Below are 24,031 nucleotides of genomic sequence, written 5' to 3' on the forward strand. Positions count from 1 at the left end.
TGCCCTCTTCCTCTGCATGCCCCACCCCATCACTCAAGCTGTCTCCCAGACCTGGCTAGACCTAGACAGAGCAGGTCTTTAGTAATGTTGACTTGAATGAATGAATGGTTCACATTTGCTAGAACCTCTAGCTGCTGAGTGATTCTGGTCTGGGGCAATGAGCTTACCATCTAACAAGAACCACAGGGAAGGTACGACCTCAAATTGCAATCCTGACCCAGTGGAAGCAGTAATTACTCACCTGTAGAGTTGGGGCAGGTAAAGGGAGATCAGGGTGGGCTTCATGGAAGAAGTAGCTTTTTGCTAAGCTTTGAAAGGTAGAAGCATTGGGACAGACAGAAATGAAGAAGGAGAAAGACAGGCATGTGGGTCTGGGCTGCGAAAACATGCAGCACTTCTGCCTTTGTCACAGATTCTCCTCCCCTCCGATCCATCAACAATTGAGGCATCAAATTTTCAAACGAGCAGAAAGACCCGGTTCATCATCCACGGCTTCATAGACAAAGGAGATGAGAGCTGGCTGACAGACATGTGCAAGGTAGGAGCTGGCTCTGATCCTTGAGGCCAGCTGCAGCCACCACTTTCTGCTAACGTCTCTACCTCACTTTATGCACCCCAGAAATTTTTACATATTAGGTAACTTTATGCAATTAAAATGTTTCTCTTCACAGAAATTAAAATGCCTTTCCATGTTTCTGCACCACATCTGTACCCTGAAGCAACTACATTTGCTATTTGAAAAATACTCCTACTATCTAATGTCTGGTTAAACCAAGGGCTGATCTTTTCTGCTTCCATTTTTAGTGAGGATACTTTATATTCCATAAATGAGAGACTATCGGGATTTTTTTTTTTTTGTTCAAATCAATTCCCTGTCCCTGAGAGGCTGACATGTTACTGTGACCATTTAATCAAGACATAGAAAACTAAGACTGGGTTACTACAATGACAGAAGAGAAAGTATCACCTACATGTAATATAGGTCAGAAGGACAGCAACAGAAGATTACATGCATTTGCACACATACAGACATCCATGTACACATGGAAATGTGTACTTGTGTATAGGTGTGCACACACACACACACGTGCAATATGCCACAATATACCATCATACTTTCTCTTCATGTGGAGACTAGTGCAATCAATTTTTCTGTCACCTAGAAATTGACCCCAGCAACCTGCCTTCCACACGTACATTAATAACACCAATTGGTAATGTCAACAGGAAAAATTACAAACCCAGGAAATTAAAGTCACTCCACATTTGGCCTTGGTTTACCAGGCATTTCACTCTTGGCACCTTTCCTGTCCTGTCATTAATAATCATCTCATTGATACAGTTTATACCCCAGATTCTCCAGGCTTGAAAGATTCCTCAGGATTGCTTGAAAATAAAAGTCCTGGCCAGGTGTGGTGGCTCACACCTGTAATCCTGGCACTTTGGGAGGCTGAGGCAGGTGGATCACCTGAGGTCAGGAGTTCGAAACCAGCCTGACTGATATAGTGAAATCCCATGTCTACTAACACAAAAATTAGCTGGGTGCGGTGGTGGAGCCTGTAGTCCTAGCTACTCAGGAGGCTGAGGCAGGAGAATTGCTTGAACCTGGAAGGCAGAGGTTGTAGTAAGCCAAGAAGGCACCACTGCACTCTGATCCAGGCTGGGTGACAGAGTGAGACTCTGTCTCAAAAAAAAGAAGAAAGAAGAGGAAGAAGAAGAGGAAGAAGAAGAAGAAGAAGAAGAAGAAGAAGAAGAAGAAGAAGAAGAAGAAGAAGAAGAAAAGTCCTGAACCAGGAGCAAACTCCTAGTATCTCTGTGCATCTGATCACACATATTAGTATACTGTATGTGAAATGATTCCAAGTGGATTTTAAATTTATAGTACTATTTTAAATTCAAGCTGGTCATATGTACTGCCTGGCAGAATGCTAAAGATATACCAGCCCCTTTGACATCCAAAAAGACATTTCCTTCCAGAATTCTTCAATCTCCTTTAAATCAGTGGAGTTCTATTTTTCAAATATCTACATGTGTCTCCTCCATGAAGTACTGTGTCATCCTGACCATGAAAATACTAAAGCTTCTCTCCCACTTTCCAGCTTATTAAATGCCCAGCGGGCTGGGGCATTGTAAAGAGCCTGAAAGGACTCCTCGCAGTTAAATCCTCAAGGTCATTTAGACACTGGCCACTGGAGTTTGCACCTAAGGCTTTTCCTTTTCCAAATAGGACTATTTTCATGATGCACTTGTTTTTCCCTTCCTAAACAACCTTACTGAATTTGGTTGAAAGAAACCAGAGAGTGATCAGCTTTCAATTAATCTGCAAGCTGGAGAGGGAATCAATTTACCTTTCTCGTAGCATTCACCCTGAAGGATAACTCTTAATTCCCAACAGCATTCCCTAACAGAGTCTAGTGTATCTCATGGTCTAGCTAGGAGAAGACAAGTAGCCAGTTCTGAGCCCTGGCTGAATAAGGTTTCCTCTACTCCCCTTACGACACTTGCTATCTCCCCAACACCAGAACCTGTTCGAGGTGGAGGAGGTGAACTGCATCTGCGTGGACTGGAAGAAGGGCTCCCAAACCACCTACACACAGGCCGCCAACAATGTGCGAGTGGTGGGCGCCCAGGTGGCCCAGATGCTTGACATCCTTTCGGTGAGTCTGTCACTTTCGGTGAGTCAGCTGGGTGGCCTATGTGAGGAGGGAAGCATGGCCTACTGGTCCCTGTTTGGTAGAGATGCAGCTGAGAGTTATGGATTAAAGAATAGAAAGAATTGATATTTCTCTCCAGATCTTACTTCTAAATCTCTGAAATTTGCCTTCATAATAACATGCAAGTGGAAGCAAAAATAAGAATTGCTAACACTTAGAAAGCTTTTTTTTTCAAATCATCTTCAACTTACAGATAAAGAAACTGAGGACCAGAAAGTTTAACTAGTTTGTCCCCAAAATCATAAAGCAAGTGAATAAAAGAGCTATCTTTTGATCCAGACCACCTAGCTTCAGAATTCACCCACAACACCAGGTGGGCTCTGTGTGGGGTGAAACACAGCATCACCAGAGAGAGCCACAGGGAGCCCACAGGCAGTACGTGCAATTGGCATGTGCCAACTCTGCTGGCCTGGTGGTGTGGGTGCCATTGATGTTGGAGAATTCCTTCTTCCACCATCATTGTAGATGTTTCTTCCTACCCTACTTTGTTTTGGCTAACTCTTTAAGCTGCTAATCCTTTGTGACTATTTTCTATACCAGGTAATGACCACAGTCATTTCTGTCTTATAGTTAAAGGGTCTATGAAAGAACCAACTTCTGCACTCCTGCAGAAATCAAAACCCATGGTATTTGTACAAGAAGTACGGTAGACCAATAAAGGAACTGCCTTTGGGTGAATGTCTCTGAGCTCAGCATGTACAAATACCTCAGAGCTCTATTCGATTTGCTTGTTCACCAGTATATTTGGAGCACAATGTCAGGAGACTGTGAGTAGGTGAAGACACCTGAGGTCCCGGACCCTCAAGGAGCTTGCAGTGAAGACTGGCAATGCCAGTACAGTGTGATCTATTGGTGGGTTCTGATGGGAGAGTACGAGCTTTACAGGAACGCATGGAAGGCAGCTAATCTACACTGACGGGGCAGGGAAACGGATTAAGGAGGTCTCTGAAGGAAGGCCCATTTAAGTTGAGAGCTGAAGGCTAGTCTGTCGATGTTAGCTGGCAAGTGCTTGGGGGACAGACAACAGCAGGAATAGAAGAACAAACCAGGCCCAGAGATGAGAGACTGGAATGTATTTGAGGGTCTGAATGTTCAACCAGGGTTTGACTGAAGAGTGTAGAAAAATAGATGATGAGTTAGGAGCTCTGAGGCCTTCAAAAAGAGTTTGGGCTTGATCCTGAAGGCAACAAGAAGTGTGGACGGTTTTCAGCAGAGGAGTAATATCCATCAGGTTGCCATTTTAGAAAAACCACACCACAAAAATGTCCTGAAAATATAATCTCCCCTCTCTAGACAGAGTACAGCTACCCACCTTCCAAAGTTCACCTCATCGGCCACAGCCTGGGAGCCCATGTGGCTGGAGAAGCAGGGAGCAGGACTCCAGGCCTGAGCAGGATTACAGGTAAGGCCCTAGGGGCAAAACCCCAGTTTTGTCCCCAGAAACCCCAGAATGAGGTCACAAGAATGTGTAGTCCAGTTCAGAGCTCCCCTGAAGAAGACTGTCCCCTTGGCTGTGGTAGAGCTGCTGGGAGCCTGCACAGAACATTTTGGGGAGCCCCCAAGGAGCTCATGCACCACCTTCATGTCAAGGGAAGGGTGATTTTGTTTCCCTTTGCTTCTTCCACCTCCATCCTAACCCTGCCTCTCTAGGTCCCAGTTTTCTGGTGGTGTGGGTCTCTCAGCTGGACTGGACACCCAGGAAAATGCAGAGTGAAGCTAGTATGAACCCGAGCTAAACATAATCAAGGAGGATCTATATTGCCACTTCTTTCCCCCTTCTCTTTGAAATAAAAGGCAGAATAGAATGTAAAAATTGTTTCCCACTACTTCTAATAGAAGAAACCCCAGTTGCCATTATGACCAAAAGCATTCTTTTAACCCAATCAAAGCATTTGAATTGAAACAAGGTATTTCTACATAATATGATGATGATCATAATGCTATTATAATTATTATAGTAAGCACTGATTAAGTGCCTCCTTATCCCAAATACTGCACAAAACGCTTTATATTTTCTCATAAAATTCTCAGAACTAAAGAAAAAGGCTCAGGGATGCAAATAACTTGCCCAAAGCCACACAACTTGTTAATGGGAGAACCAACATCCAGACTTGGTTTTGCTGATATTTGGCTCAAGCAACTCTTTATTTAAATAAATCTCCCTTTTATTTTCAGCTGGCAACTACATTCACGTTCCCATTTTAGCAACTTCTCTAACCAAGCCTACAAAAACTATTAACAATATTTGCTAAGAAGAAAATATTGTGAAAAATAATAATTATTAATATCTTATATACCCATGACTGTATGCCAGGCATTCTGCTAAGTGCATATTAACTCATTTAATCTATAACAACCAAATCAAATGGATGCCATTATCACCCCATTTTATAAAATGAGAAACCCGAAGCACTAAAAGGTAAAGTGACCTGCTTAAGGTAATGCATCTTGCCCCAAAAGCAGCTGAGCAGGAATTTGGAGCCAGGCAACCTAAACCCAGAACCTGTGTTCTTAACTATGATACCATATTGCTTCACCCCTTTCTTTCTACAAACTTGGGGGGAGAAAGAGCATATTGAAGAAGAAAGATATTCAGTAAATGGGAGACTCTGGTGTGGAAAAAAATCCTTGCTTAAACAAAATCTAAATTTCTTTGCTCATCTGCCCTCCTCCATCCATGCCACTGGGAACCCTTTTGTAATGAGCCAGATTCAGACTCTATGTCCTCATATTCAGCACCCAGGGCCATGGGACTGCACAAGTCCAGGGCTTGGTACCACTTGAGCTGGGCAGGGCGTACCCTGGGCAGCTTTACACCTTGGTGCTGCTGACATCTACAGTCAGGTCTGGTGTTCTGCAGTGCTGATCATCTCTTTTAGGGTTGGATCCTGTAGAAGCAAGTTTTGAGGGTACTCCTGAAGAGGTGCGACTTGATCCTTCTGATGCTGACTTTGTTGATGTGATTCACACGGATGCTGCTCCCCTGGTCCCATCCTTGGGTGAGACTTATGATGCTCCAGCTGTGAGCATACACAATTGTGTTTTAACCATGAGAGTCCTGCATGACAAAAATCTCATTGCTGTTCTAAACATTTCAGGTTTTGGAACAAACCAACAGATGGGTCATCTTGACTTCTTCCCCAATGGAGGAGAGAACATGCCAGGATGCAAGAAGAATGCCCTGTCTCAGATCGTGGACCTCGATGGCATCTGGGCAGGTAAAGTCATGGTGGGGGGAGGGGAGCAGGGCGGGTGCTTTCCTGGAGTGAGCAACACCTTTCTATATCAAATCTTAAGAATAAAAATAACACTGTCTTTAACAATATACAATTCCCTCTTCTGGGCATTATTTCAGAAAAATGTAGCTGCGTAATATTTGTTATATCTCAGTTTTACTGCTTTTGTGCTTCCTTAAAACATTGCTGTGGATGTCCTGCTGTGTACAAGCAACAAAGAATGATAAACCTGTTGCTTAAAGCTGTGGCTCCAGCAATCAATTGGTAGTTACCTAATAGAGAAAGGAAATACCATAGGAGCAAACATCCTGACCATAAGAGATTTTGCTACAAATTCTCTCTTGGGAGTCAGTGATAAGGTTCAAAATGATGTAATCAACTCCCCTTCAGTAGCTAGAATGAAAATATTCCCAATGGTTTCCATAGCAAGCCTGTTTGCACAATGAGAGCCTATTGCTCACCCATATTGAGTTGGAATGAGCAGCAATCACAGGCAAGGAAGGTGAGATGGGAGACTGCTATCAGAGGTGGTTATTCTTTACTGTTGAGTTAGCGCACTTGGAAAGAAAGGGCATCCTGCAGACACAGCTCCAACTCTGTATCTAATGAGGCCAAAAGGACAATGGACAGGTGATGTTTTCATCCAGACTTGTCATGTGGTGCCACACAGGAAAATGCCCTTAGTAGTCTGAACAAATTTAATGGGTAAAGATTTTTATTGAATTTCATCAAAATGGCTTGGCATAAATGGATGCCATCAAAGCAAATATTAAGAATGAGGACAGGCCAGGCGCAATGGCTCACACCTGTAATCCCAGCACTTTGTGAGGCCAAGGTGGGCAGATCACTTGATGTCGGGAGTTCGAGACCAGCCTGACCAACATGGTAAAACCCCGTCTCTACTAAAAATACACAAATTAGCCAGGCATGGTGGCACATGCCTGTAATCCCAGCTACTCAGGAGGCTGAGGCAGGAGAATCACTTGAACCTGGGAGGTGGAGGTTGCAGTGAGCCGAGACCATGCCATTGCACCCAGGCTGGGCAACAAGAGCAAAACTCCATCTAAAAAAAGAAAAGAAAAAAGAATGATGACATATGCAGATATGCAGTTTGTCTTTCACCGCCTTAGGAGGGTTTATGTGCATAGGGCAGCCTAAACTCTTCATCAGAAATGGCCCAGCAAGCTCAGGCCAGGTCTCGAAGGCATAATGTGACATTTGTCACTTGGCAGGAGTTGCAGGGAGCCAAGAAAGATTGTAAAGAAAATCAAGACACCATGAGAGTGATGCTCATACAAAACCACCTAAAGTTATGCAGCCCTTTTTTTTTTGAGATGGAATCTTGCTCTATCACTAGGCTGGAGTGCAGTGGTGCGATCTCAGCTCACTGCAACCACCATCTCCTGGGTTCAAGCGATTCCCCACCTCAGCCTCCTGAAGAGCTGGGATTACAGGCATGCGCCACTATGCCCGGCTAATTTTTTTCTTTTTTTTTTTTGGTATTTTAGTAGAGATGGAATTTCACCATAGCCAGGGTGGTCTCAATCTCCTGACCTCATGATCCACCCACTTTGGTCTCCCAAAGTGCTGGGATCATAGGCATGAGCCACCGCACCCAGCCCAGCCCTTCTTTTCATTTGTGTAACTGCTTCGTGAAAACGTCCTTGCATTGGCTGGTCATGTCACATCTGACCTTGTCTTTGAGGACCTCCAGTATGGTGCCTGGGACATGAGATGGCACAAAGGCTAGAGGGATGGGCTCAAGACCAAATGGGTGCGGGTTTGATTACCAGTTTTCCCACCTATTAGTTAAACTGTAAATCCGAGGCTATGATCTGTAGTTCTTTCTGTAAAATAGGAATGAGATGATAATGTGTGGATGTAAATAGGGATGATAAGGTACTCACCTCCTGAGAAGGGTGGGGACTACACGGACAAGGCATATAAAGTGATCAGAACATTTCCCGGTACACGGAAAGCACCCTCTATGTTAATTGTCATTATTGTGGCTGAATTTGGGATTTATCTTAAGTTTCTGAAAATATGGTCCTACTTTGGAACCATCCCACTTGAGGAGAGAGGCAGAGAAGCTTTTCCAAACCCCCAAGCACCTGTTCAGATTTTCTTATTTGTTTTCCCAGGAACCCGGGACTTTGTGGCTTGCAATCACCTAAGAAGCTACAAGTATTACTTGGAAAGCATCCTCAACCCCGATGGGTTTGCTGCATACCCCTGTGCTTCCTACAAGTCCTTTGAGGCGGTAAGCTATTGTCCTGCCTTGAGCAATGGGCATGACCCCACTGTGGGACTGTTGTCCTGCTGTGTTGGGGACACAGTGCCTTCTCACCACGTGTTTTGCATTGTTCCTCAGAGTTCATGGTCCTGTGGAGTGGAAGAAGAAAAAAAGTAAACAACTTTAGGAAGCAGGTGGCTAAAATTTTAGATGAGATGAGTCATGTAGCGGAGGGAAACTGGGAAATCAGAGAGAAAGAGCAGTCAATTCAACGATACAAAAAGGCTTCCTGCAGGAGGCGACCTCTGAATCTGGCTTTAAAATGATAGACTTTAGAAAACAGAGGAATGCACATTTCTGGCAAGGTCAAAGCAAGAGTAGAAGAATGTATAGAGAATAATTCACACCAGAGAGAAAGCAAGGTGGATGCTGGGGTCCTACATGCCAGATGGCAACAAGGGGAGAGATGGAAGAATGACAGGCTAGAGCCTGCTTATTCTGGCTCACAAGAGCCAGTGTGAGCACCCCTTCCCAACTCCACATTCAGAGACATCATGTTGGTAGCCTGAAATTGGCCATAGAGTATTTACACCACTGAAATTGGTAAGGACTACAATCCAGGTTGATTGTCCCAAAGAGTTGGCTACTTACCATATACCACCTCACCACTCACAGAAGGTATAATTGATCTAACCTAGTTCCTGAGCATCAGTATTTTTTAAAGCTCCTCAAATAATTCTAATATGTTGTGCCTAAGAGTTGGGAACCCTGACCCAGATGAAGGTAATTTAGAGATCATCTGCTCCAACCCCCTTGCTGTTACAAAGGAGAACACTCAGGCTGTAGGAAAATTGAATGTCTGCTCCCTCAGATATATCAATCATAAAAAGACAAATTCTCCCTACAGTCCCATCCATCTCTTCTCATTAGGACAAGTGCTTCCCCTGTCCAGATCAAGGGTGCCCACAGATGGGTCACTATGCCGATAAATTTGCTGGCAGGACAAGTGGAGAGCAGCAGAAATTCTTCTTGAACACAGGAGAAGCTAGCAATTTCACTCGTAAGTTGCTTTTTGACTACCTGCCCGTATAAAGAAAGCATATAGTTTCTGTTACAAATGAGGGGCTTGCTTTTAACCTGAAATATTTGTGGGTACATTTTGATCTTAGAAATGGACACAAACACCCGCACCCTTGAGGTGGTTGCCAGGCTGCACTCCTGAGCTACCTTCTCAAATGTGGAGACAAGCCACGTTCCTTCTCTCTTCACCTTAGCTCACTGTACTGCCATTCTAGGGCAGAACTGGCCAACAGAACTTTCTGCAATGAGGGGCATATTCTGTGTAGCCATTAGTGTCATGTGACAGTTTAACATTTGCAACACAGCTAATGAGTTTGAAAAACTAAATTTTTAATTTTATTTAATTTGGATTTAAATGTTAGAATCCACATGAGGCTAGTGACCCCCTTACTGGGCAGTGCAGTTCTAGAGGGGGATACTGCTGAATACATACTTCTCCTTAAGGGCTTGTTGGATTTCTAGATTAACAAATAGAATTTCTTATACTTTGACTGGGTATGGTGGCTCACGACTGTGTTCCTAGCACTTTAGGAGGCTGACGAAGGCAGATCACTTGAGGTCAGGAGTTCGAGATCAGCCTGCCCAACATGGCGAAACACTGTCTCTACTAAAAATACAAAACTTAGCCAGGCATGGTGGTGCATGCCTGTAGTCCCAGCTACTAAGGAGGCTGAGGCAGGAGAATAGCTAGAAGCCAGGAGGCAGAGGTTGCAGTGAGCCAAGACTGCGCCACTGCACTCCAGCCTGGGTGACAGAGCAAGACTCAAAAAAAAAATATTTTTTTTTTAAAAAGAATTTCTTATGCTTTGATGCCTCAGTGTAAGAGAAGGAGACAAATCTGGGATGTAGGCTACCTATTTTGTATGTGAATAAATTGAACTCTTCCATCTCCTGTGCAGGCTGGAGATATGGAGTTTCCATCACATTGTCTGGAAGAACAGCCACTGGTCAGATCAAAGTTGCTTTGTTTGGAGATAAGGGAAACACTCACCAGTACGATGTCTTCAGGTAATTTCCTACCTAGCACTACATCTGATTTGATGATATACGCAGCCTTCAAACCACACACTTAATTTGAATGCTTATCATCTCTTTATATGTCTATGGTTTTTAAATTATAGTCATACAACATATAACAACACTTTAGTTGATGGACCGCATATATGACAGTTGCCCTGTAAGTTTGTAATACCATACTTTTCTGTACCTTTTCTATGTTTGGGTGTTTAGATACACAAATACTTACCACTGTGTTCTGATTGTCTGCAGAACTCAGTACATACCATGTAGTACAGGTTTGTAACCTAGGAGCGATAGGCTGTACCATACAGCCTAGGTGTGTAGTAGGTTGTGCTGTCTATGTTTGTGTGAATACATGTTATAATGTTCACACACATAATGAGGAAATCCCCTAAAGACACATTTCTCAGAACATATCTCCATTGTTAAGCAATGCATGACTATATTACTTTATGTACTAAACTTAATTGGAGACTTCCAATCATTTTTCTTTTCACTATTGTAAACCTAGGCCTTTTTTGTTTGTTTGTTTGTTTTGAGACAGAGTCTCACTCTATTGCCCAAGCTGGAGTGCAGTGGCACAATCTCAAATCACTGCAACCTCTGCCTCCCGGGTTCAAGTGATTCTTGTGCTTCAGCCTCCCAAGTAGCTGAGGTTACAGGCGTGTGCCACCACACTCAGCTTATTTTTTTGTATTTTTAGTAGAGCTGGGGTTTCATCATGTTGGCCAGGCTGGTCTTCAACTTCTGACCTCAAGCAATCTGCCCACCTCGGCCTCCCAAAGTGTTGGGATTATAGACATGAGCCACCATACCTTGCTTCTTTCTCTCTTAATAGATGATTTTTTTAAACATAAATTTAATATTAGTTCAGATATCCTGTTGTCTGATTAGTACAATAACACATGGTTATTGTGCCATACTATATAGCTAATTTGTTACAAATAATTCTTCCCAAAAATATAAAATAATATGTAGGAAATCTGTTTTATTTTCTTTTTTTAAATTATACTTTAAGTTCTGGGGTACATGTGTAGATCATGCAAGTTTGTTACACAGGTATACATGTGCCATCACCCCGTCATCTGCATTAGGTATTTCTCCTAATGCTATCCCTTCCCAATCCTCCCTCTGCCCCCACTATTCCTTTTCTATAAGAAAGCTTCAAGGAGAAATTAACTTGAGTTTTAAAAACCCTAGTTTGAAGTGCTAACATATTGTTGGCTTTTCCATTTCTCCATTCTTTATTTGGAAATTAATTCAGAAAAACAATCTTGTTCATCTAGAATAGAAAACAGCAGCATGACCTTGGACAGTTATTAGAATTCATTTCCATGAACAGGGATATTTCTGTTTCTCTGTTTCAAGGGGCATTCTCAAACCAGGCTCGACCCATTCCCATGAGTTTGATGCAAAGCTGGATGTCGGAAAAATTGAGAAAGTCAAGTTTCTTTGGAATAACAATGTGATAAATCCAACCTTCCCCAAAGTGGGCGCCGCCAAGATCACTGTGCAAAAGGGAGAAGAGAAGACAGTGTATGTATCTTTGCTGGCTGGTGCCTAAAAATGTTTGCAGAGATTCATGTTATAATGAAAACCCATCCTAGAAAGTTAGGTGTGGTGAAGCAAGAAAACCCAAGAAAAATTTACTCGTCTGTGGCCTCTTCTCCCCAGACAGACAAGAGCATAAAATGTTTCTGTTGGGTGCACCTTATTGCAATATATAGATTTGAGAAAGTCTCTCCCCAACAGGCCCAGATTTTGCTATATGAGGTCAATTTTGACAATATTGATTCTCAGGTCTTGAGTTCAATTATTCACCTATTGGCTGTTTTCAGCACTGCCTGTGGGAATACAGAAGATAAGATTGTACTTTCAAGGTAAAATGAGGAAATATAAGAAAGAGAACAAGAAATCCTTTCTGAAGGGTACAAGTTTATAAGTATGGGCTAGTGAATAGCTATACTTGAAAGAAGAGAAGACCAATCATATTTCAGGATAATAAAACAAAAAATAAATCGGTTTTAGGAAAACAGAAAATTTTATATAGGAAAAGAAAGCAGTAGGTTTGCAATGCTTGTGGGATCCTGACCTGTGGTCTCCCTGGCTTTGGGCCTGAATAAGAACAGGGCTGTGGGTAAAGAAAAGGGACAGCTGGAGGAAAGTTGGAGTGGTGACCTCAGAGGGCAGAGCAGCTGTCTCTCAAACCTCAGACCCCAACTCTGGCCAGTAAAACATGTGGCTTTGTGGGAAGGAGATCCTGGGCTCTCAGACACTGATGCTCTTGAAGTTTGGAATTAGGTGGAGTCACCAAGTTTAGGTCCCAGAGATTGTCACTTCCCCTGGTGGGGAGGGTGGGGTAGCAGAGTAGAACGTGGGCTGACTCACATCTGGGTCTCCTTGAACTGGATGACCCAGACAGGTTCTCCCTATCCCCATGAGGCAAGGAGAATAAAGAGGCTGGCCCTACCAGGTGGTCAGTGGAACCAGGAGGCCTTATAAGCTAGAGCACAGTGCTGAGGAGACTGGATTGGGCTGGTGGGCAGCCCTGTGCAGGCTGGAGGTACAGCCAAGTCCTTTCCTCCCTGACCCCATTGGGTCAGATCTAGCCATGGCCTGGATCCTGGACGATGTGGTTAAACACATGCCAGATGGTGGCATCTTTAGAATCTTAAAAATAAGAGGGGTTCCCAGGAGATGACTTGCTCACAGGTAAGACATATGAGGCCAAATCAGCCAGGGCATGGCATCTTCCAGGTTTTCTGAGGAAAGGCTGAGGCTTCCTGAACTTTCTACAAATAGAACACAACGTACTTGAGACTATACCTGAGGCCCTGAGCCCATCAGCTGTCACCTGCCTTCCAGTGGCTGAGTGCAGCTCCCCTTGCTTTCTGCTCCAGAGAGGCTCTTTCTTAAGAGCATCTGGATATGAAACATCAGGAATTTTAAGCAGAGGAAAGTCAAAACCAGCTTCAAATCTCTTCAACTAGTTTGAGGAATAATAACATTGAATTAGTTGAATTACTCAAATATTTTCCTGTTAGGAAAATGGCCAGTGACATCTAATCATAATGGTAACAATAATTGGGAAGCTAAAGCAAATCAAGATTTTGGTCCACGCTCTTCTCAGAATCCCCTCATATTCTTTAGTAACCTCATTGGGGTTTCAATTCCTACTTCCCACTAAGGAACCTGCCGACTAGGATTCCCTCCAATGGCACAGTATCCAAAGAGAAAGGCAGCCCTCCCCCTCCTCATTTCTCCCCGTCCCCCTCTCTTTCTTTATTAGGTAGCTATCATAAATGTACTCTTGCAAATGACTTTATTAAGTACCTACTATATGGCCTGGCAAACAGTAAGGGATGTAATGACAGACCCTGCTTACAGTTTAGCTGTTGAGAAAAATCAGACTTATCGTTCACAGGAAAGGTCAAATGATAGAATAAAGAACTCCCAGGAGAGGCTCAGAGAGAGAGTGGCCAAGGAGGAAAGCAGAGGGCCCAGGGGTGATGGAAGGATGGGCAGCTCTTGAGACGAAGCAGGGAGGAGGAGGGAGGAAGGGCACAGGGGCAGGGCAACAGGTGCAGGTGTGTGAGGGGCGACGGGGCGCAAGTGCAGGGAATATGATCGGAGGTCTCCAATACCGGGTTAAGGCTTCATGGAAGAATAAATGAAACACGAAAGAGAAGGTGGAAAGGGGCCAAGGAAGACAAGTGAGGAATGGGGCAAAGCTTCCAAGCTCACAGGTGGAGAGCCCTGAGAGAAGTCCCTGGTTCTTGAACAACCACAATAATAACCGCTTACATCTGCATTTTTTTGTTTTTATTAATTATAAGACCTTTTACATTTACCGTCATGGGATGTTGCATTCTTGTCATGGAATTCTCAATAGTCACAGGAGGGAGCCCTCTTCTACAAATGAAGAGAGTTGCCTTTCTCTTTTTTTTTTTTTTTTTTTTTTTTGAGATGGAGTCTCACTCTGTTGCCCAGGCTAGAGTGTGATGATGCAATCTTGACTCACTGCAACCTCCATCTCCTGGGTTCAAGAGATTTTTGGGCCTCAGTCTCCAGAGTAGCTGGAATTACAGGTATGAGCCACCATGCCTGGCTAATTTTTGTATTTTTATTAGAGACAGTGTCTCACCATGTTGGCCATGATGGTCTCAAACTCCTGGCCTCCAAGTGATCCACCTGCCTCAGCCTCCCAAAGTGCTGGGACTACAGGTGTGAGCCACCACACCAGGCCTTGCCTTTCTCTTTTGATGCTGTTTCATTGGAGGGAATCCTAGTGGGCAGGTTATTTTAGCAGGAATTAAAACCCCAATGAGGTTACTAAAAAATATGAGAGCTTGGACCAAAATCTTGATTTGCTTTAGCTTCCCAGTTATTACGTCATTGCTCAGAGTCCTCAGATAACTAGCCCCAAAGCCCTCAAACATGGAAGGTCAAGGTCACGGGGAACTCCAGGGAGGAATGCCTGGTCCCTCCACTCCAGAGCTGGATGACAAGGTCAAGGAAGGTTTGAAGTGTGATCCTACCATGGAAAATACAGACTCTGGCATCAGATAGACCTGTATTTGCATCTTTGTCATTCTGCTGATTAATGGGGAGCTCTCTGTGCCTCAGTTTCCTCTCCTATAATGTAGGACTAATAGACACCCGCACACATGTGTGGTGAGGATGAAGTTTGTACAAGAGAATTATGCAGCAGAATTGGCTGCAGATGAAGAGTGCTCAGGGCGTGGTGACCGCTGTCCCCTTCCAGCTGCTGAGCCTATGGAGGCCGCCACGTGCCTGTGGGGACAAGAGAGTGGGAGGCCCTGCCTTTAGAGGCCACCGTCCTGTGTGACACACCAGAGCCACAGCAGACCTTGTCCTAGAGCCTCCAGGAGGCAACTTTTGCAGGCGCTGGTTGCAGCTCCAGCCCTAGTGCCCCCTGGTGCCTCCTCAATCACTCATCAGCTGTGACCTGGGGTTAACCCCTTAAGAAAGAAAAATCACCTTACTTTTTCTAAGGTGGCCCAAAAGCTTACAAAGCTTCCTTGTATCCCCAGGTACAATTTCTGTAGCGAAGAAACAGTACGGGAAGACACGCTACTGACCCTCACGCCCTGCTAAGCTCCAAGGCAACGTGGCTGCTGTGTTCACACCAATAAAACTCACTGGTGCATCTGTCTGCTCGGAGTCTATCTCCTGCGGCACCCACTTTCCAGGGCTTGTTTGGGAATGCAATGTTTGCAAATGTCCTGAGCACGTCCCCATACCTGGGTTTCTCCCCATTGACTCGGAGTCACACACTTTCCCCCATCCTTGGCCTGGGCCCACTGTCTTCTCGGTGCCTGAGTTGGTGGCAATGGACTGAACTCAGGAGCCTCAGCGAGGCGGTGGGGGCCAGACTTCAGCCCCGCCCCTTATTTCATAGGGAGGAAACTGAGACCCAGAGGGGCAGGTAGCTGTTCAAACTCACAGAGTGACCTGCTGTCCCCATCAGGCTGGAGGGCCTAGTCCCGGACCCCTCTTTCACCAACCCTCCCTGACTCATCGTGACCACCCCGAGGGATTATGGCAGGCATGGGAAGATGAGCCTCTCTGAGGTGGTAGATTTGGAGTGACGGGACCCCTTGGTAGCCCTGGCTCTTGGGGAGGTGCCCAGAGGCGGGCACAGGTGCAGGGCGCTCCCGGGCTTCCGTCCACTCCCCTGGGCTGGGAGGCCTCTCCACCAAGTTCAAAGCGACACAGAGGCAGGGCCCAGGGCAGGCCCTGATGAAACAGACTTTTCCATTAGCCAACTGGCTGGGACCCCGAGGACCCCCCAGCCAACATGGCATACCCATGGGCCCAACCCACACAGACCTGGGAGGAGCAGGCATTCTTCCAGGTGGCCTTTCTGCCCTGCAGTGTCCTGGGTCACCACTTCCGCAGAGGGGTCTCCCCCTGGTCCACCAGGCCCCACATCCCACCCCAAAAGTCCCGGTGCCGACTTCTGTTTCTAACCAGCGTGCCCACGTCAAGCTATCATTGAACTTAAGACTTGAATGCGAGTGGGCTTCGATTGTCCCTCCAAAGCAGGGTTGTGATGGGGATCAAAAGAGAGACCTTACAAAGAGGCCTCACAGGACAGGGTGCAGGGCGAGTGTTCGGTAAACCGCGGTGATGATGAGGGCGATAAAGATGGTGGTGGCCAGGGACACCCAGCCCTTGGGTGGTGGCACCAAGTGGGAGACAACCGAACCCTCTGGTTCTCGTCAGTTTCAGCAGCATCTGAGTGAGCCCCAGACAAGGCTGCACCTTATTGGCAAAGAGCTCGAAAAGCTCAATCAATGGAACGTAGATTTGCCAAACACTTGTCAAACACCACCTCGTGCCCACTCCTGTGCCAGGCACTGGGGGGAGAAGAAAGTCGAAGACATGCTGCCCTCAGGCAGCGGTTGGTGTTAGGGAGGCTGCCCCTGAAAAAGCACTACGATGCTGCCTGCTAGGCACAGAAAGCAAGGTGGGTCCTAGGCCAGGAAATTCCAAAAGAGGGAAGAAGCAAGATGAGAAGTCTCCACAGAAAGGGTGGTTCTAGGCCTAGGTTTGAAGGAAGATGTCCTACCAAGACTGCAGGCTAGGAGGCCAGCTAGGAGGAGGTGGCCCTTGCCAATGCCAGAGGTGATAAGGACCATCTGAGAGTAGTGACTGAAGCCAGGGTATAAGGGAGGGGGTGTGGCTGGTTGGCCATGGGTGAGAGCCCCGCTCCCTGATCAAGGACAATGTGTCTCACCATGCTTCCCAGAGTAACAGATATGGGTGATGACTTAGGAAAAATAATTTTAAAATAGGAAGGAAACAGAGAAGACAGCATAGCCCTGGAAAGAAGCCAGCTGGGGAGGCTCCGAAGGCTGTTGGCCATACCCATAAGCACTCAGCCGAGGCACTGCTCGGAGACCTGCGGTGACCTGCGTCCTAGTTGCAGGCACAGAGACGGTTGGATCTCCAGGGGCAGGGGAGGCAGCAGATGGAGACCTGAGCTGGAGCAGGGCCAGGCCCCTACTCACTCCCCCGACATTCCCTTCCTGGAACCTGTGTCCTTTTATCAGTTATGCAGCTGGAGAAAATTCCCAGGAAGGCAAAGAGCAACAGGTTCCAAGATCACCAATGTGAACTTTGACTACTGATCAGTGTGGGTGTCTACAATCCACTTTCTGACGCCGCCGAAGAATCCACAGATCCACAGCCCTGACACCCTGACCTGGGGAGGTGTGGAGTCCAGGGCTCTCTGGGGTAGGCTTGCCCTGTCTCATGGCCGTGGCCAAATCTGATCAGATTTCTAGATTTAAGGGGCTGCATGAGGGCAGCTTGATTAGACGTTTTTGCTTTTTTTTTTTTAAGTAACAAAAGTGGTGCATTGCTTGGAATGCATGTGGATATTGTCTCTGGGGCAATGGAAATATGCCATATTAAGACTGACTTTAACATAAAGCTCAGATGGACATCCAGTCTGGTTGGAAGCACTGAGCTAGCACTCAGGATTCTAGTCAAGCTGGGTGACCCTGGACAAGGGGTTTCCACCTCTCTGGACCACAGCACTCTTCTCATATTGCCTCAAGGCTCTAACATACAGGGGTGTCCAATCATTTGGCTTCCCACATTGGAAGACAAAGGATTGTCTTGGGCCGCACATAAAATACACAAACACTAATGATAGCTGATGAGCTTAAAAAAAAGTTGCAAAAAAAAAATCTCGTAATGTTTTAAGAAAGTTTGCTGTACAAGCCTGGATTCTAACAGAATCAGCAGAACCATGGGAATGTAAGGCTCTAGCCTTAAGTCAGTGTGCTATAAGGTGAGCAAGGCCATCTAAGGAGCATAGTCACAGTCTGGCCAAACACCCCACAGTTACCAGAAGGCTGTAGTCATGCAGAGCTTTGGTGTCTCTGAACCTGCTAGGTAGCAATGCTTGTTAAGGTTGGCTCTATGCCACCCAATCCATGCCCTGCATACAACCCCAAGCTGCACGAAGCCAAAACACTCTCAAGAAATGCCAGGTGTTCTCCATCCTGGATGCAAACCAGAATCACCTGAGAGCTTTAAAAAAAGACAAGAAAAAACAGAGAAATCCCAGGCCCCACCCCAACCAATTAAAGACTAATCATAAGCCACAGGCCTCTTTTAAAAGTCCACAGGTGATTCCCATGTGCAGGTAGGTGACAGTCTGCCCTGATACAGGAGTATTTAACTCCCAGGGCTCCTGGGCAGACTGTCTCTGAGAAGTTCTTATGTGTTTCCATTTTGATGATGATATATTTTTACCAGTTCTAGAAATAAATCTTTTTTTTTGTTGGGATAATTCACAGTAGAACTTTTGATTCCTGAACTGATGCCTAATAGAATGAAGTCAATAAGAATATACCAGGGGGTCATAAGAGTTTTGCTGTTTGTCGTTTTGTTTGTTTTCGAGATGGAGTTTCCCTCTTGTTGCCCAGGCCAGAGTGCAGTGGCGTGATCTCAGCTCACTGCGACCTCCACCTCCTGGGTTCAAGCGATTCTCATGCCTCAGCCTCCCTAGTACCTGGGATTACAGACGCACACCATCGTGTCTGGCTAATTTTTGTATTTTTAGTAGAGATGGAGTTTCACCATGTTGGTCAGGCTGGTCATGAACTCCTGACCTCAGGTGATCTACCCACCTCAGCCTCCCAAAGTGCTGGGATTACAGGTATGAGCCACTGAGCCTGGCCCCTGAGAGATTTTTAGAAAAAATAGAGTTCACATATTTACTGCCATCTGAAAAATCTTGGAAAGTATGATCTGGAACTGAAAATGTGGAAGAAACGTCCAAGTCACAGGCTTTGCAAGCAAAGAGAGTTTGATCTGGTACCTGAAACGAAGGAGGTAACATGCTGACAAGGAGCCCCAGGCAATGGAGGGAAACCCGGGAGTGGGGGTGGGGATGTGACAACATTCCTCGCAGGGGAAACCCCAGGTGCAAAAGCTCAGAAGAAGAGAAAGCAGGTTCTTTCCAAAACTGTGAGTGTTGACTGTTGTGTCCTTCTATGCAGGCAAGTATCAGCTGGGAAGGCAACAAGGGTCTTGGCAGAAATTAGGTGGGGCAGAGCTCATATGGGAGCTGTTAGTTTGCTGGGGCTGCCGTAACAAAGAACCACAAGCTGAAGGGCTTGAATAACAGAAATATATTGTCGACCCCACAGTTCTGGAGGCTGGAAGTTCAAGATGAAGGTGTCGGCAGGTTGGTTCCTTCTGAGTTGTATGAGGGAGAATCTGTTCCAGGCCTCTCCCATAGCTTCTGTTGGCTTGCTGGCCATTCACTGGCAGTCTCTGCCTTCACGTTCACAGGATGTGTGTGTCTCTCTGTGTGTGTCTCTGTGTTCAAATTTCTGCTTTATATAAGAATATGAATCATACTGAACTAGGGCCTACCCTAATGACCCCATTTGAACTTTATTACCTCTATAAACACCCTACTCCAAATAAGGTCACGTTCTGAAGTACTAGGGGTTAGGATTCTAACATACCTTTTTGTGGGGTCCATATTCAACCCATATCAGTGTCCATCTGCTATCGTTTAAATGTTTGTGTCCCTCCAAAATTCATGTCAAAACTTAATCCCCAATGTGGTAGTATTAAGAGGCAGGGCCTTTTGGGAAATGATTAAATCATGAAGGCTCCACCTTTGTGAATGTCCTTATAAAAGAGGCTCCACAGAGCTGCCTGGCCCTTCTGTCTCATCTTCCATGCATTCATCCTCTGTTGTCCCCTTTTACCATATGAGGACACAGCAAGAAGGCACCATTTTGGAAGCTGAGAGCATCCCAGCTCCAACACTGAATCTGCTGCTACCTTGATCTTGGACTTCGCACCCTTTAGAACTGTGAGAAATAAATTTCAGTTCTTTATAAATGACCTAGTCTTGGCTGTTATATTATAGCAGTGCAAATGGACTAAAATACCACCCTTGCATATCCAGCTTTGGTGCTTGGATTCCACCTAAATTCTTACTCCTCTCCACGGGGTTAATCTCTTTAAATAGAGCCCATAGCCTTCCTCACCTGCTTTTTCGTCTTAGCACTTTTGATCATTTGTAATTATGTATGCATTTGTAGGTAACCCTTGCCTGTGCCCCATGGGACCATCAGTCCATGAAGCAGGGAAGGAGGATATTTTGCTCACTGTTGTGCCCTCAAGGCTGGAAGAGCTCTAGCACATTGTAGCCACGAGAAAATAAATGTGAAGAGTAAACCAACATGTCAATAATGCATCAGAAGGCAGTGAGGAACCACCCACAGGACTGAAGCTGAGAAGGACTTTAGGAAATGGGGGAGACTGATGTGGAGGGAGATGCAGTGGCCTAGAGAGAGGCGATGTTAGCCCCAGGAGGAGAAGGGCAGGAGGAGGGAAGGGAGGGGACAGATACAGAACATGTTAAGGGGAGGACTGGGAATGATGGCTCATGCCTATAACACCAGCACTTTAGGAGACCAAGGCAGGAGGATCTCTTAAGCTCAGGAGTTCAAGACGAGCCTGGGCAACATGGTGAAACTCCATCTCTACAAAAAATACAAAAATTAGCTGGAAGTGGTAGAACACGCCTGTAGTCTCAGGTACTCAAGAGGCTGAGCTGGGAGGATCTCTTGATCCTGGGAGGTGGAAGTTGCAGAAAGCCAGGATTGCACCACTGCATTCCAGCCTGGGAGTGAGAACCTGTCTTGAAAAAACAGAAAGAGTTAAGGGGAGGGACTAATAGGTTTCAGTAGGCCTCAAGGACAACCAAAGGAGGACCCACACCACCCCCATTCCATGGGCAGCTGCTGTGCCAGCTGGCAAGGCTCGCTCACACACTGACCCTCCCACCTGCCAACCATGTGGTCAGGAAATGAGTTTTCCCACAGGCGCTGACCTTCGCTTCCTTCCCACAGTAGAGAGCTGGCAGCTTGGGCCTTCTTGATGCCATGGGCAGGCAAGTGGGAGTGAGTGAGTGCTGCTGGTGGCAGCCTGGGGGGCCCAGCTCCCTGCCTTGGGCCACCCTGTGGAAGAGACCAGGCAGGCTCCGAACTGCTTAGGAGCACTCAGTGCTCCTCACTACTGGTGACTGCGGCAGGAGTACCCAGCCCCCTCTGGAGAGCAGCTTGGTGCAAAGACAATGTTCCTTGATGAGCCTAGACTTTACCTACTTCACAGATCCACAAACTGACCTGCAGGAGGAGAGACAATAGCACCATAGTAGGAGGGGAAGCCCAGAGGTCAAGTCCCTACTCTTCCATTTGCCCTTACTCTAAGCCCTTTAACCTTTCTGGGCCTCTGTTGTCTCAGCTGTAAAATGAGAATTAAGTAAGACTGTCTATTTTTTTTTAATGTTTTACAGCTCTAAGGGGTGGGATTTGATCACTGCCGTTTATCGGAGGACAGCTTCTAAACCGTTACCACCTGACTCCTTTCCCATTCTCAGCTCTGTCCCGGGGCCCTTATCACCTGCCCTTGACTACATCCCCCAGATGTGTTTGTTCAGTTTATCCCTCATTACCTTGGACGTCATTACGTCTTGCGTGATTTCTTATCCCCTTTAGAACGGGGTGTAAATGAGGTGCTCCTTCAGGGCGACTGTTGCTTGAATAGAAAGGCAACATCCTTTCTCTGGGTTGCAGATTCCAAAAGTTCTTGTGGGGTCCCAGATTTGAAAACAACCTCGGAAGAAGATCACCTAAGTACACCCTTCCCTGCTGCTTGACTTCTGCTGACCTCCACTCGGGTTGTACGGTCATTTAAGTGGGGCAGAGAGCTCATTCCCCACCAACGAAACTCCATTCTATTTTCCAACGAGTCCAAGTTCTGGAAAGTTTTTCCTTACACTGAGCAAATCTGCCTCAGTGAGTCCTTCCAGGGCAGGGGTGGCTGTGATCTCACTTGGCACTCAGAACAGAGTCTGAATAAAACAGACTGGGAAATAACAATAATTGCTTCTTGCCTAAAGGAACTGTAACCTCCCCTTTTTTTTCTAGCTCTGCTCTCTGGGGTGGATGTTGACCAGATGATATGCCACTGGCCACAGTGAGTTTTATTTGTGGCTGGAGCCAGGTGAGGATGATGATGGGACCCACAGTTTATCTGAAAGTGCCTTAGCTAAACCTCACCAAAGGCTATGAGCAAGCCACAGAATGGGTTGGCTACTGCATGGGTGGCAAAACCAAAATCAAAGAACTACACAATCCAAAACCCTCTCCTAAGAAAGACAGAAATCCTTGTTAGGAATATGAAGTCAGGAAAGGAAGGTGCCTCGCTAGCTCCCTAAAATGGACCACAAGCCTCAGAACAACTGTAATCATTCTCTCTCAGGGGGAGTCCAGTGCCCAACTGCACCTCTCAGAGCCCAGGGAATAAATACTCCAACCTCTTCCTCCTCCCGCCATCCCATCTGCTGATACCTACCACTGGCTGAACCCAGTCAGAAGGCCAAGAGCCAAGGAGCCCAGGGAGGAGGCCCATAAAGGCAGCCTCAGGGCACAGAGCAGAGAGGAAGAAGAAGGGAGACTACATCTGGGGACACAAATAGGATCAGCTCATCACCAACCTAATGAACTAATGAATCATTAACTTTTTTTTTTTTTTAAGAGACAGGGTGTCTGTTGCCCAGGCTGGACTTAACTCTTGGGTTCAAGTGATCCTCCTGCCTCCTTAGCCTTCTGAGTAGATGGGACTACAGGCACACACCACCACATCTGGCTAAAATAAGTCATTAACTTTTAATTCCTCATGTTCACATCTGGCAAATATTTATTGATCACCTGCTACGTGGCAGGTGATGTGCTAGGCTTTTACAACACAGCGATGACCACACAGACCTTGACGCTTTTGTCAAGACAAGGCCTAAACAAATTATGGAAATGTCATTATCCATTGACATACTTTCTATGAAAGCAAAGATAAGAAATGTGACAAGAGATGTTAAGGAGGTTTGGGTTTCCACTTGAGGATTGAAAAAGGCTTCTTTGTAAGCTGAACCCCGAGGGATGACTGATTTAGGCAGGGAAAGGGGATAGTGTCAGGAAGAGGAAATAGAATGTGTACAGACCCTGAGATGGGCACTTTCAAGAGAACAGTTGGAGTTTAGTGAGCAAGAGAGACACACAGGTGAGGTCAGGAAGCCAGGCCACGGTAAGGAGTTTAGATGTTTTCCCAAAAGCTGTCGGCAGCCACCGGTCCCATGAATGGGGAGCTAGGGTTTCATTCAGCCTGATGTTGTCATTCCAGGCTCCTCAGTAGGGTCACTTATGCACATCAGTGTCTGGCCATAGACCTGACCTCCTCTCTCGGCTGCTGAACACCTCCCGGGGCAATGAGTGGTGACATCGGGCTTTGGATTCACTGAGGCATAGGTGAGCCCATTCAGGCTTCATCATCACTACAGATTCCAGAAACCTTGACTTTCCTTTTCTTCTTTTTATATTTACTTTATTCTTATTTTCTTGGGGACAGAGTCACTCCATTGCCCAGGCTGGAGGGCAGCGGTGAGATCGCAGCTTATTGCAACCTCCACCTCCTGGGTTCAACCAACTTTCATGCTTCAGCCTCCCGAGTAGCTGGTACTACAGCCATGTGCCACCATGCCCAGCTAATTTTTGTATTTCTAGTAAAGATGGGGTTTCAACATGTTGGCCAGGCTGGTCTCGAACTCCTGGCCTCTTGTGATCTGCCTGCCTTACTGGGATTGCTGGCGTGAGCCACCACACCCAGCCAGAAAGCTTGACTTTTGT

At 46.1% G+C, this 24,031-nt stretch overlaps 1 protein-coding gene across 1 annotated transcript in view; it reads left to right on the forward strand.

Moving 5' to 3' along the window:
- Nucleotides 1–15,459, forward strand: part of PNLIPRP1 (pancreatic lipase related protein 1) — a 16,251-nt gene extending 792 nt beyond the window's left edge. The window contains exons 4-13 of the mRNA XM_035269213.3: nucleotides 413–538; nucleotides 2,523–2,657; nucleotides 4,008–4,116; nucleotides 5,594–5,713; nucleotides 5,813–5,932; nucleotides 8,092–8,210; nucleotides 9,114–9,243; nucleotides 10,163–10,271; nucleotides 11,652–11,819; nucleotides 15,338–15,459. Of these exons, the coding sequence (XP_035125104.1) occupies nucleotides 413–538; nucleotides 2,523–2,657; nucleotides 4,008–4,116; nucleotides 5,594–5,713; nucleotides 5,813–5,932; nucleotides 8,092–8,210; nucleotides 9,114–9,243; nucleotides 10,163–10,271; nucleotides 11,652–11,819; nucleotides 15,338–15,401 (1,200 nt within the window). The 3' untranslated portion in view covers nucleotides 15,402–15,459. The remainder of the gene's footprint in view (nucleotides 1–412; nucleotides 539–2,522; nucleotides 2,658–4,007; nucleotides 4,117–5,593; nucleotides 5,714–5,812; nucleotides 5,933–8,091; nucleotides 8,211–9,113; nucleotides 9,244–10,162; nucleotides 10,272–11,651; nucleotides 11,820–15,337) is intronic.
- Nucleotides 15,460–24,031: the final 8,572 nt, after the last annotated feature.

The sequence above is a fragment of the Callithrix jacchus genome, chromosome 12, assembly GCF_049354715.1.
Source record: "Callithrix jacchus isolate 240 chromosome 12, calJac240_pri, whole genome shotgun sequence".
NCBI classification, from domain to species: Eukaryota; Metazoa; Chordata; class Mammalia; order Primates; family Cebidae; genus Callithrix; species Callithrix jacchus.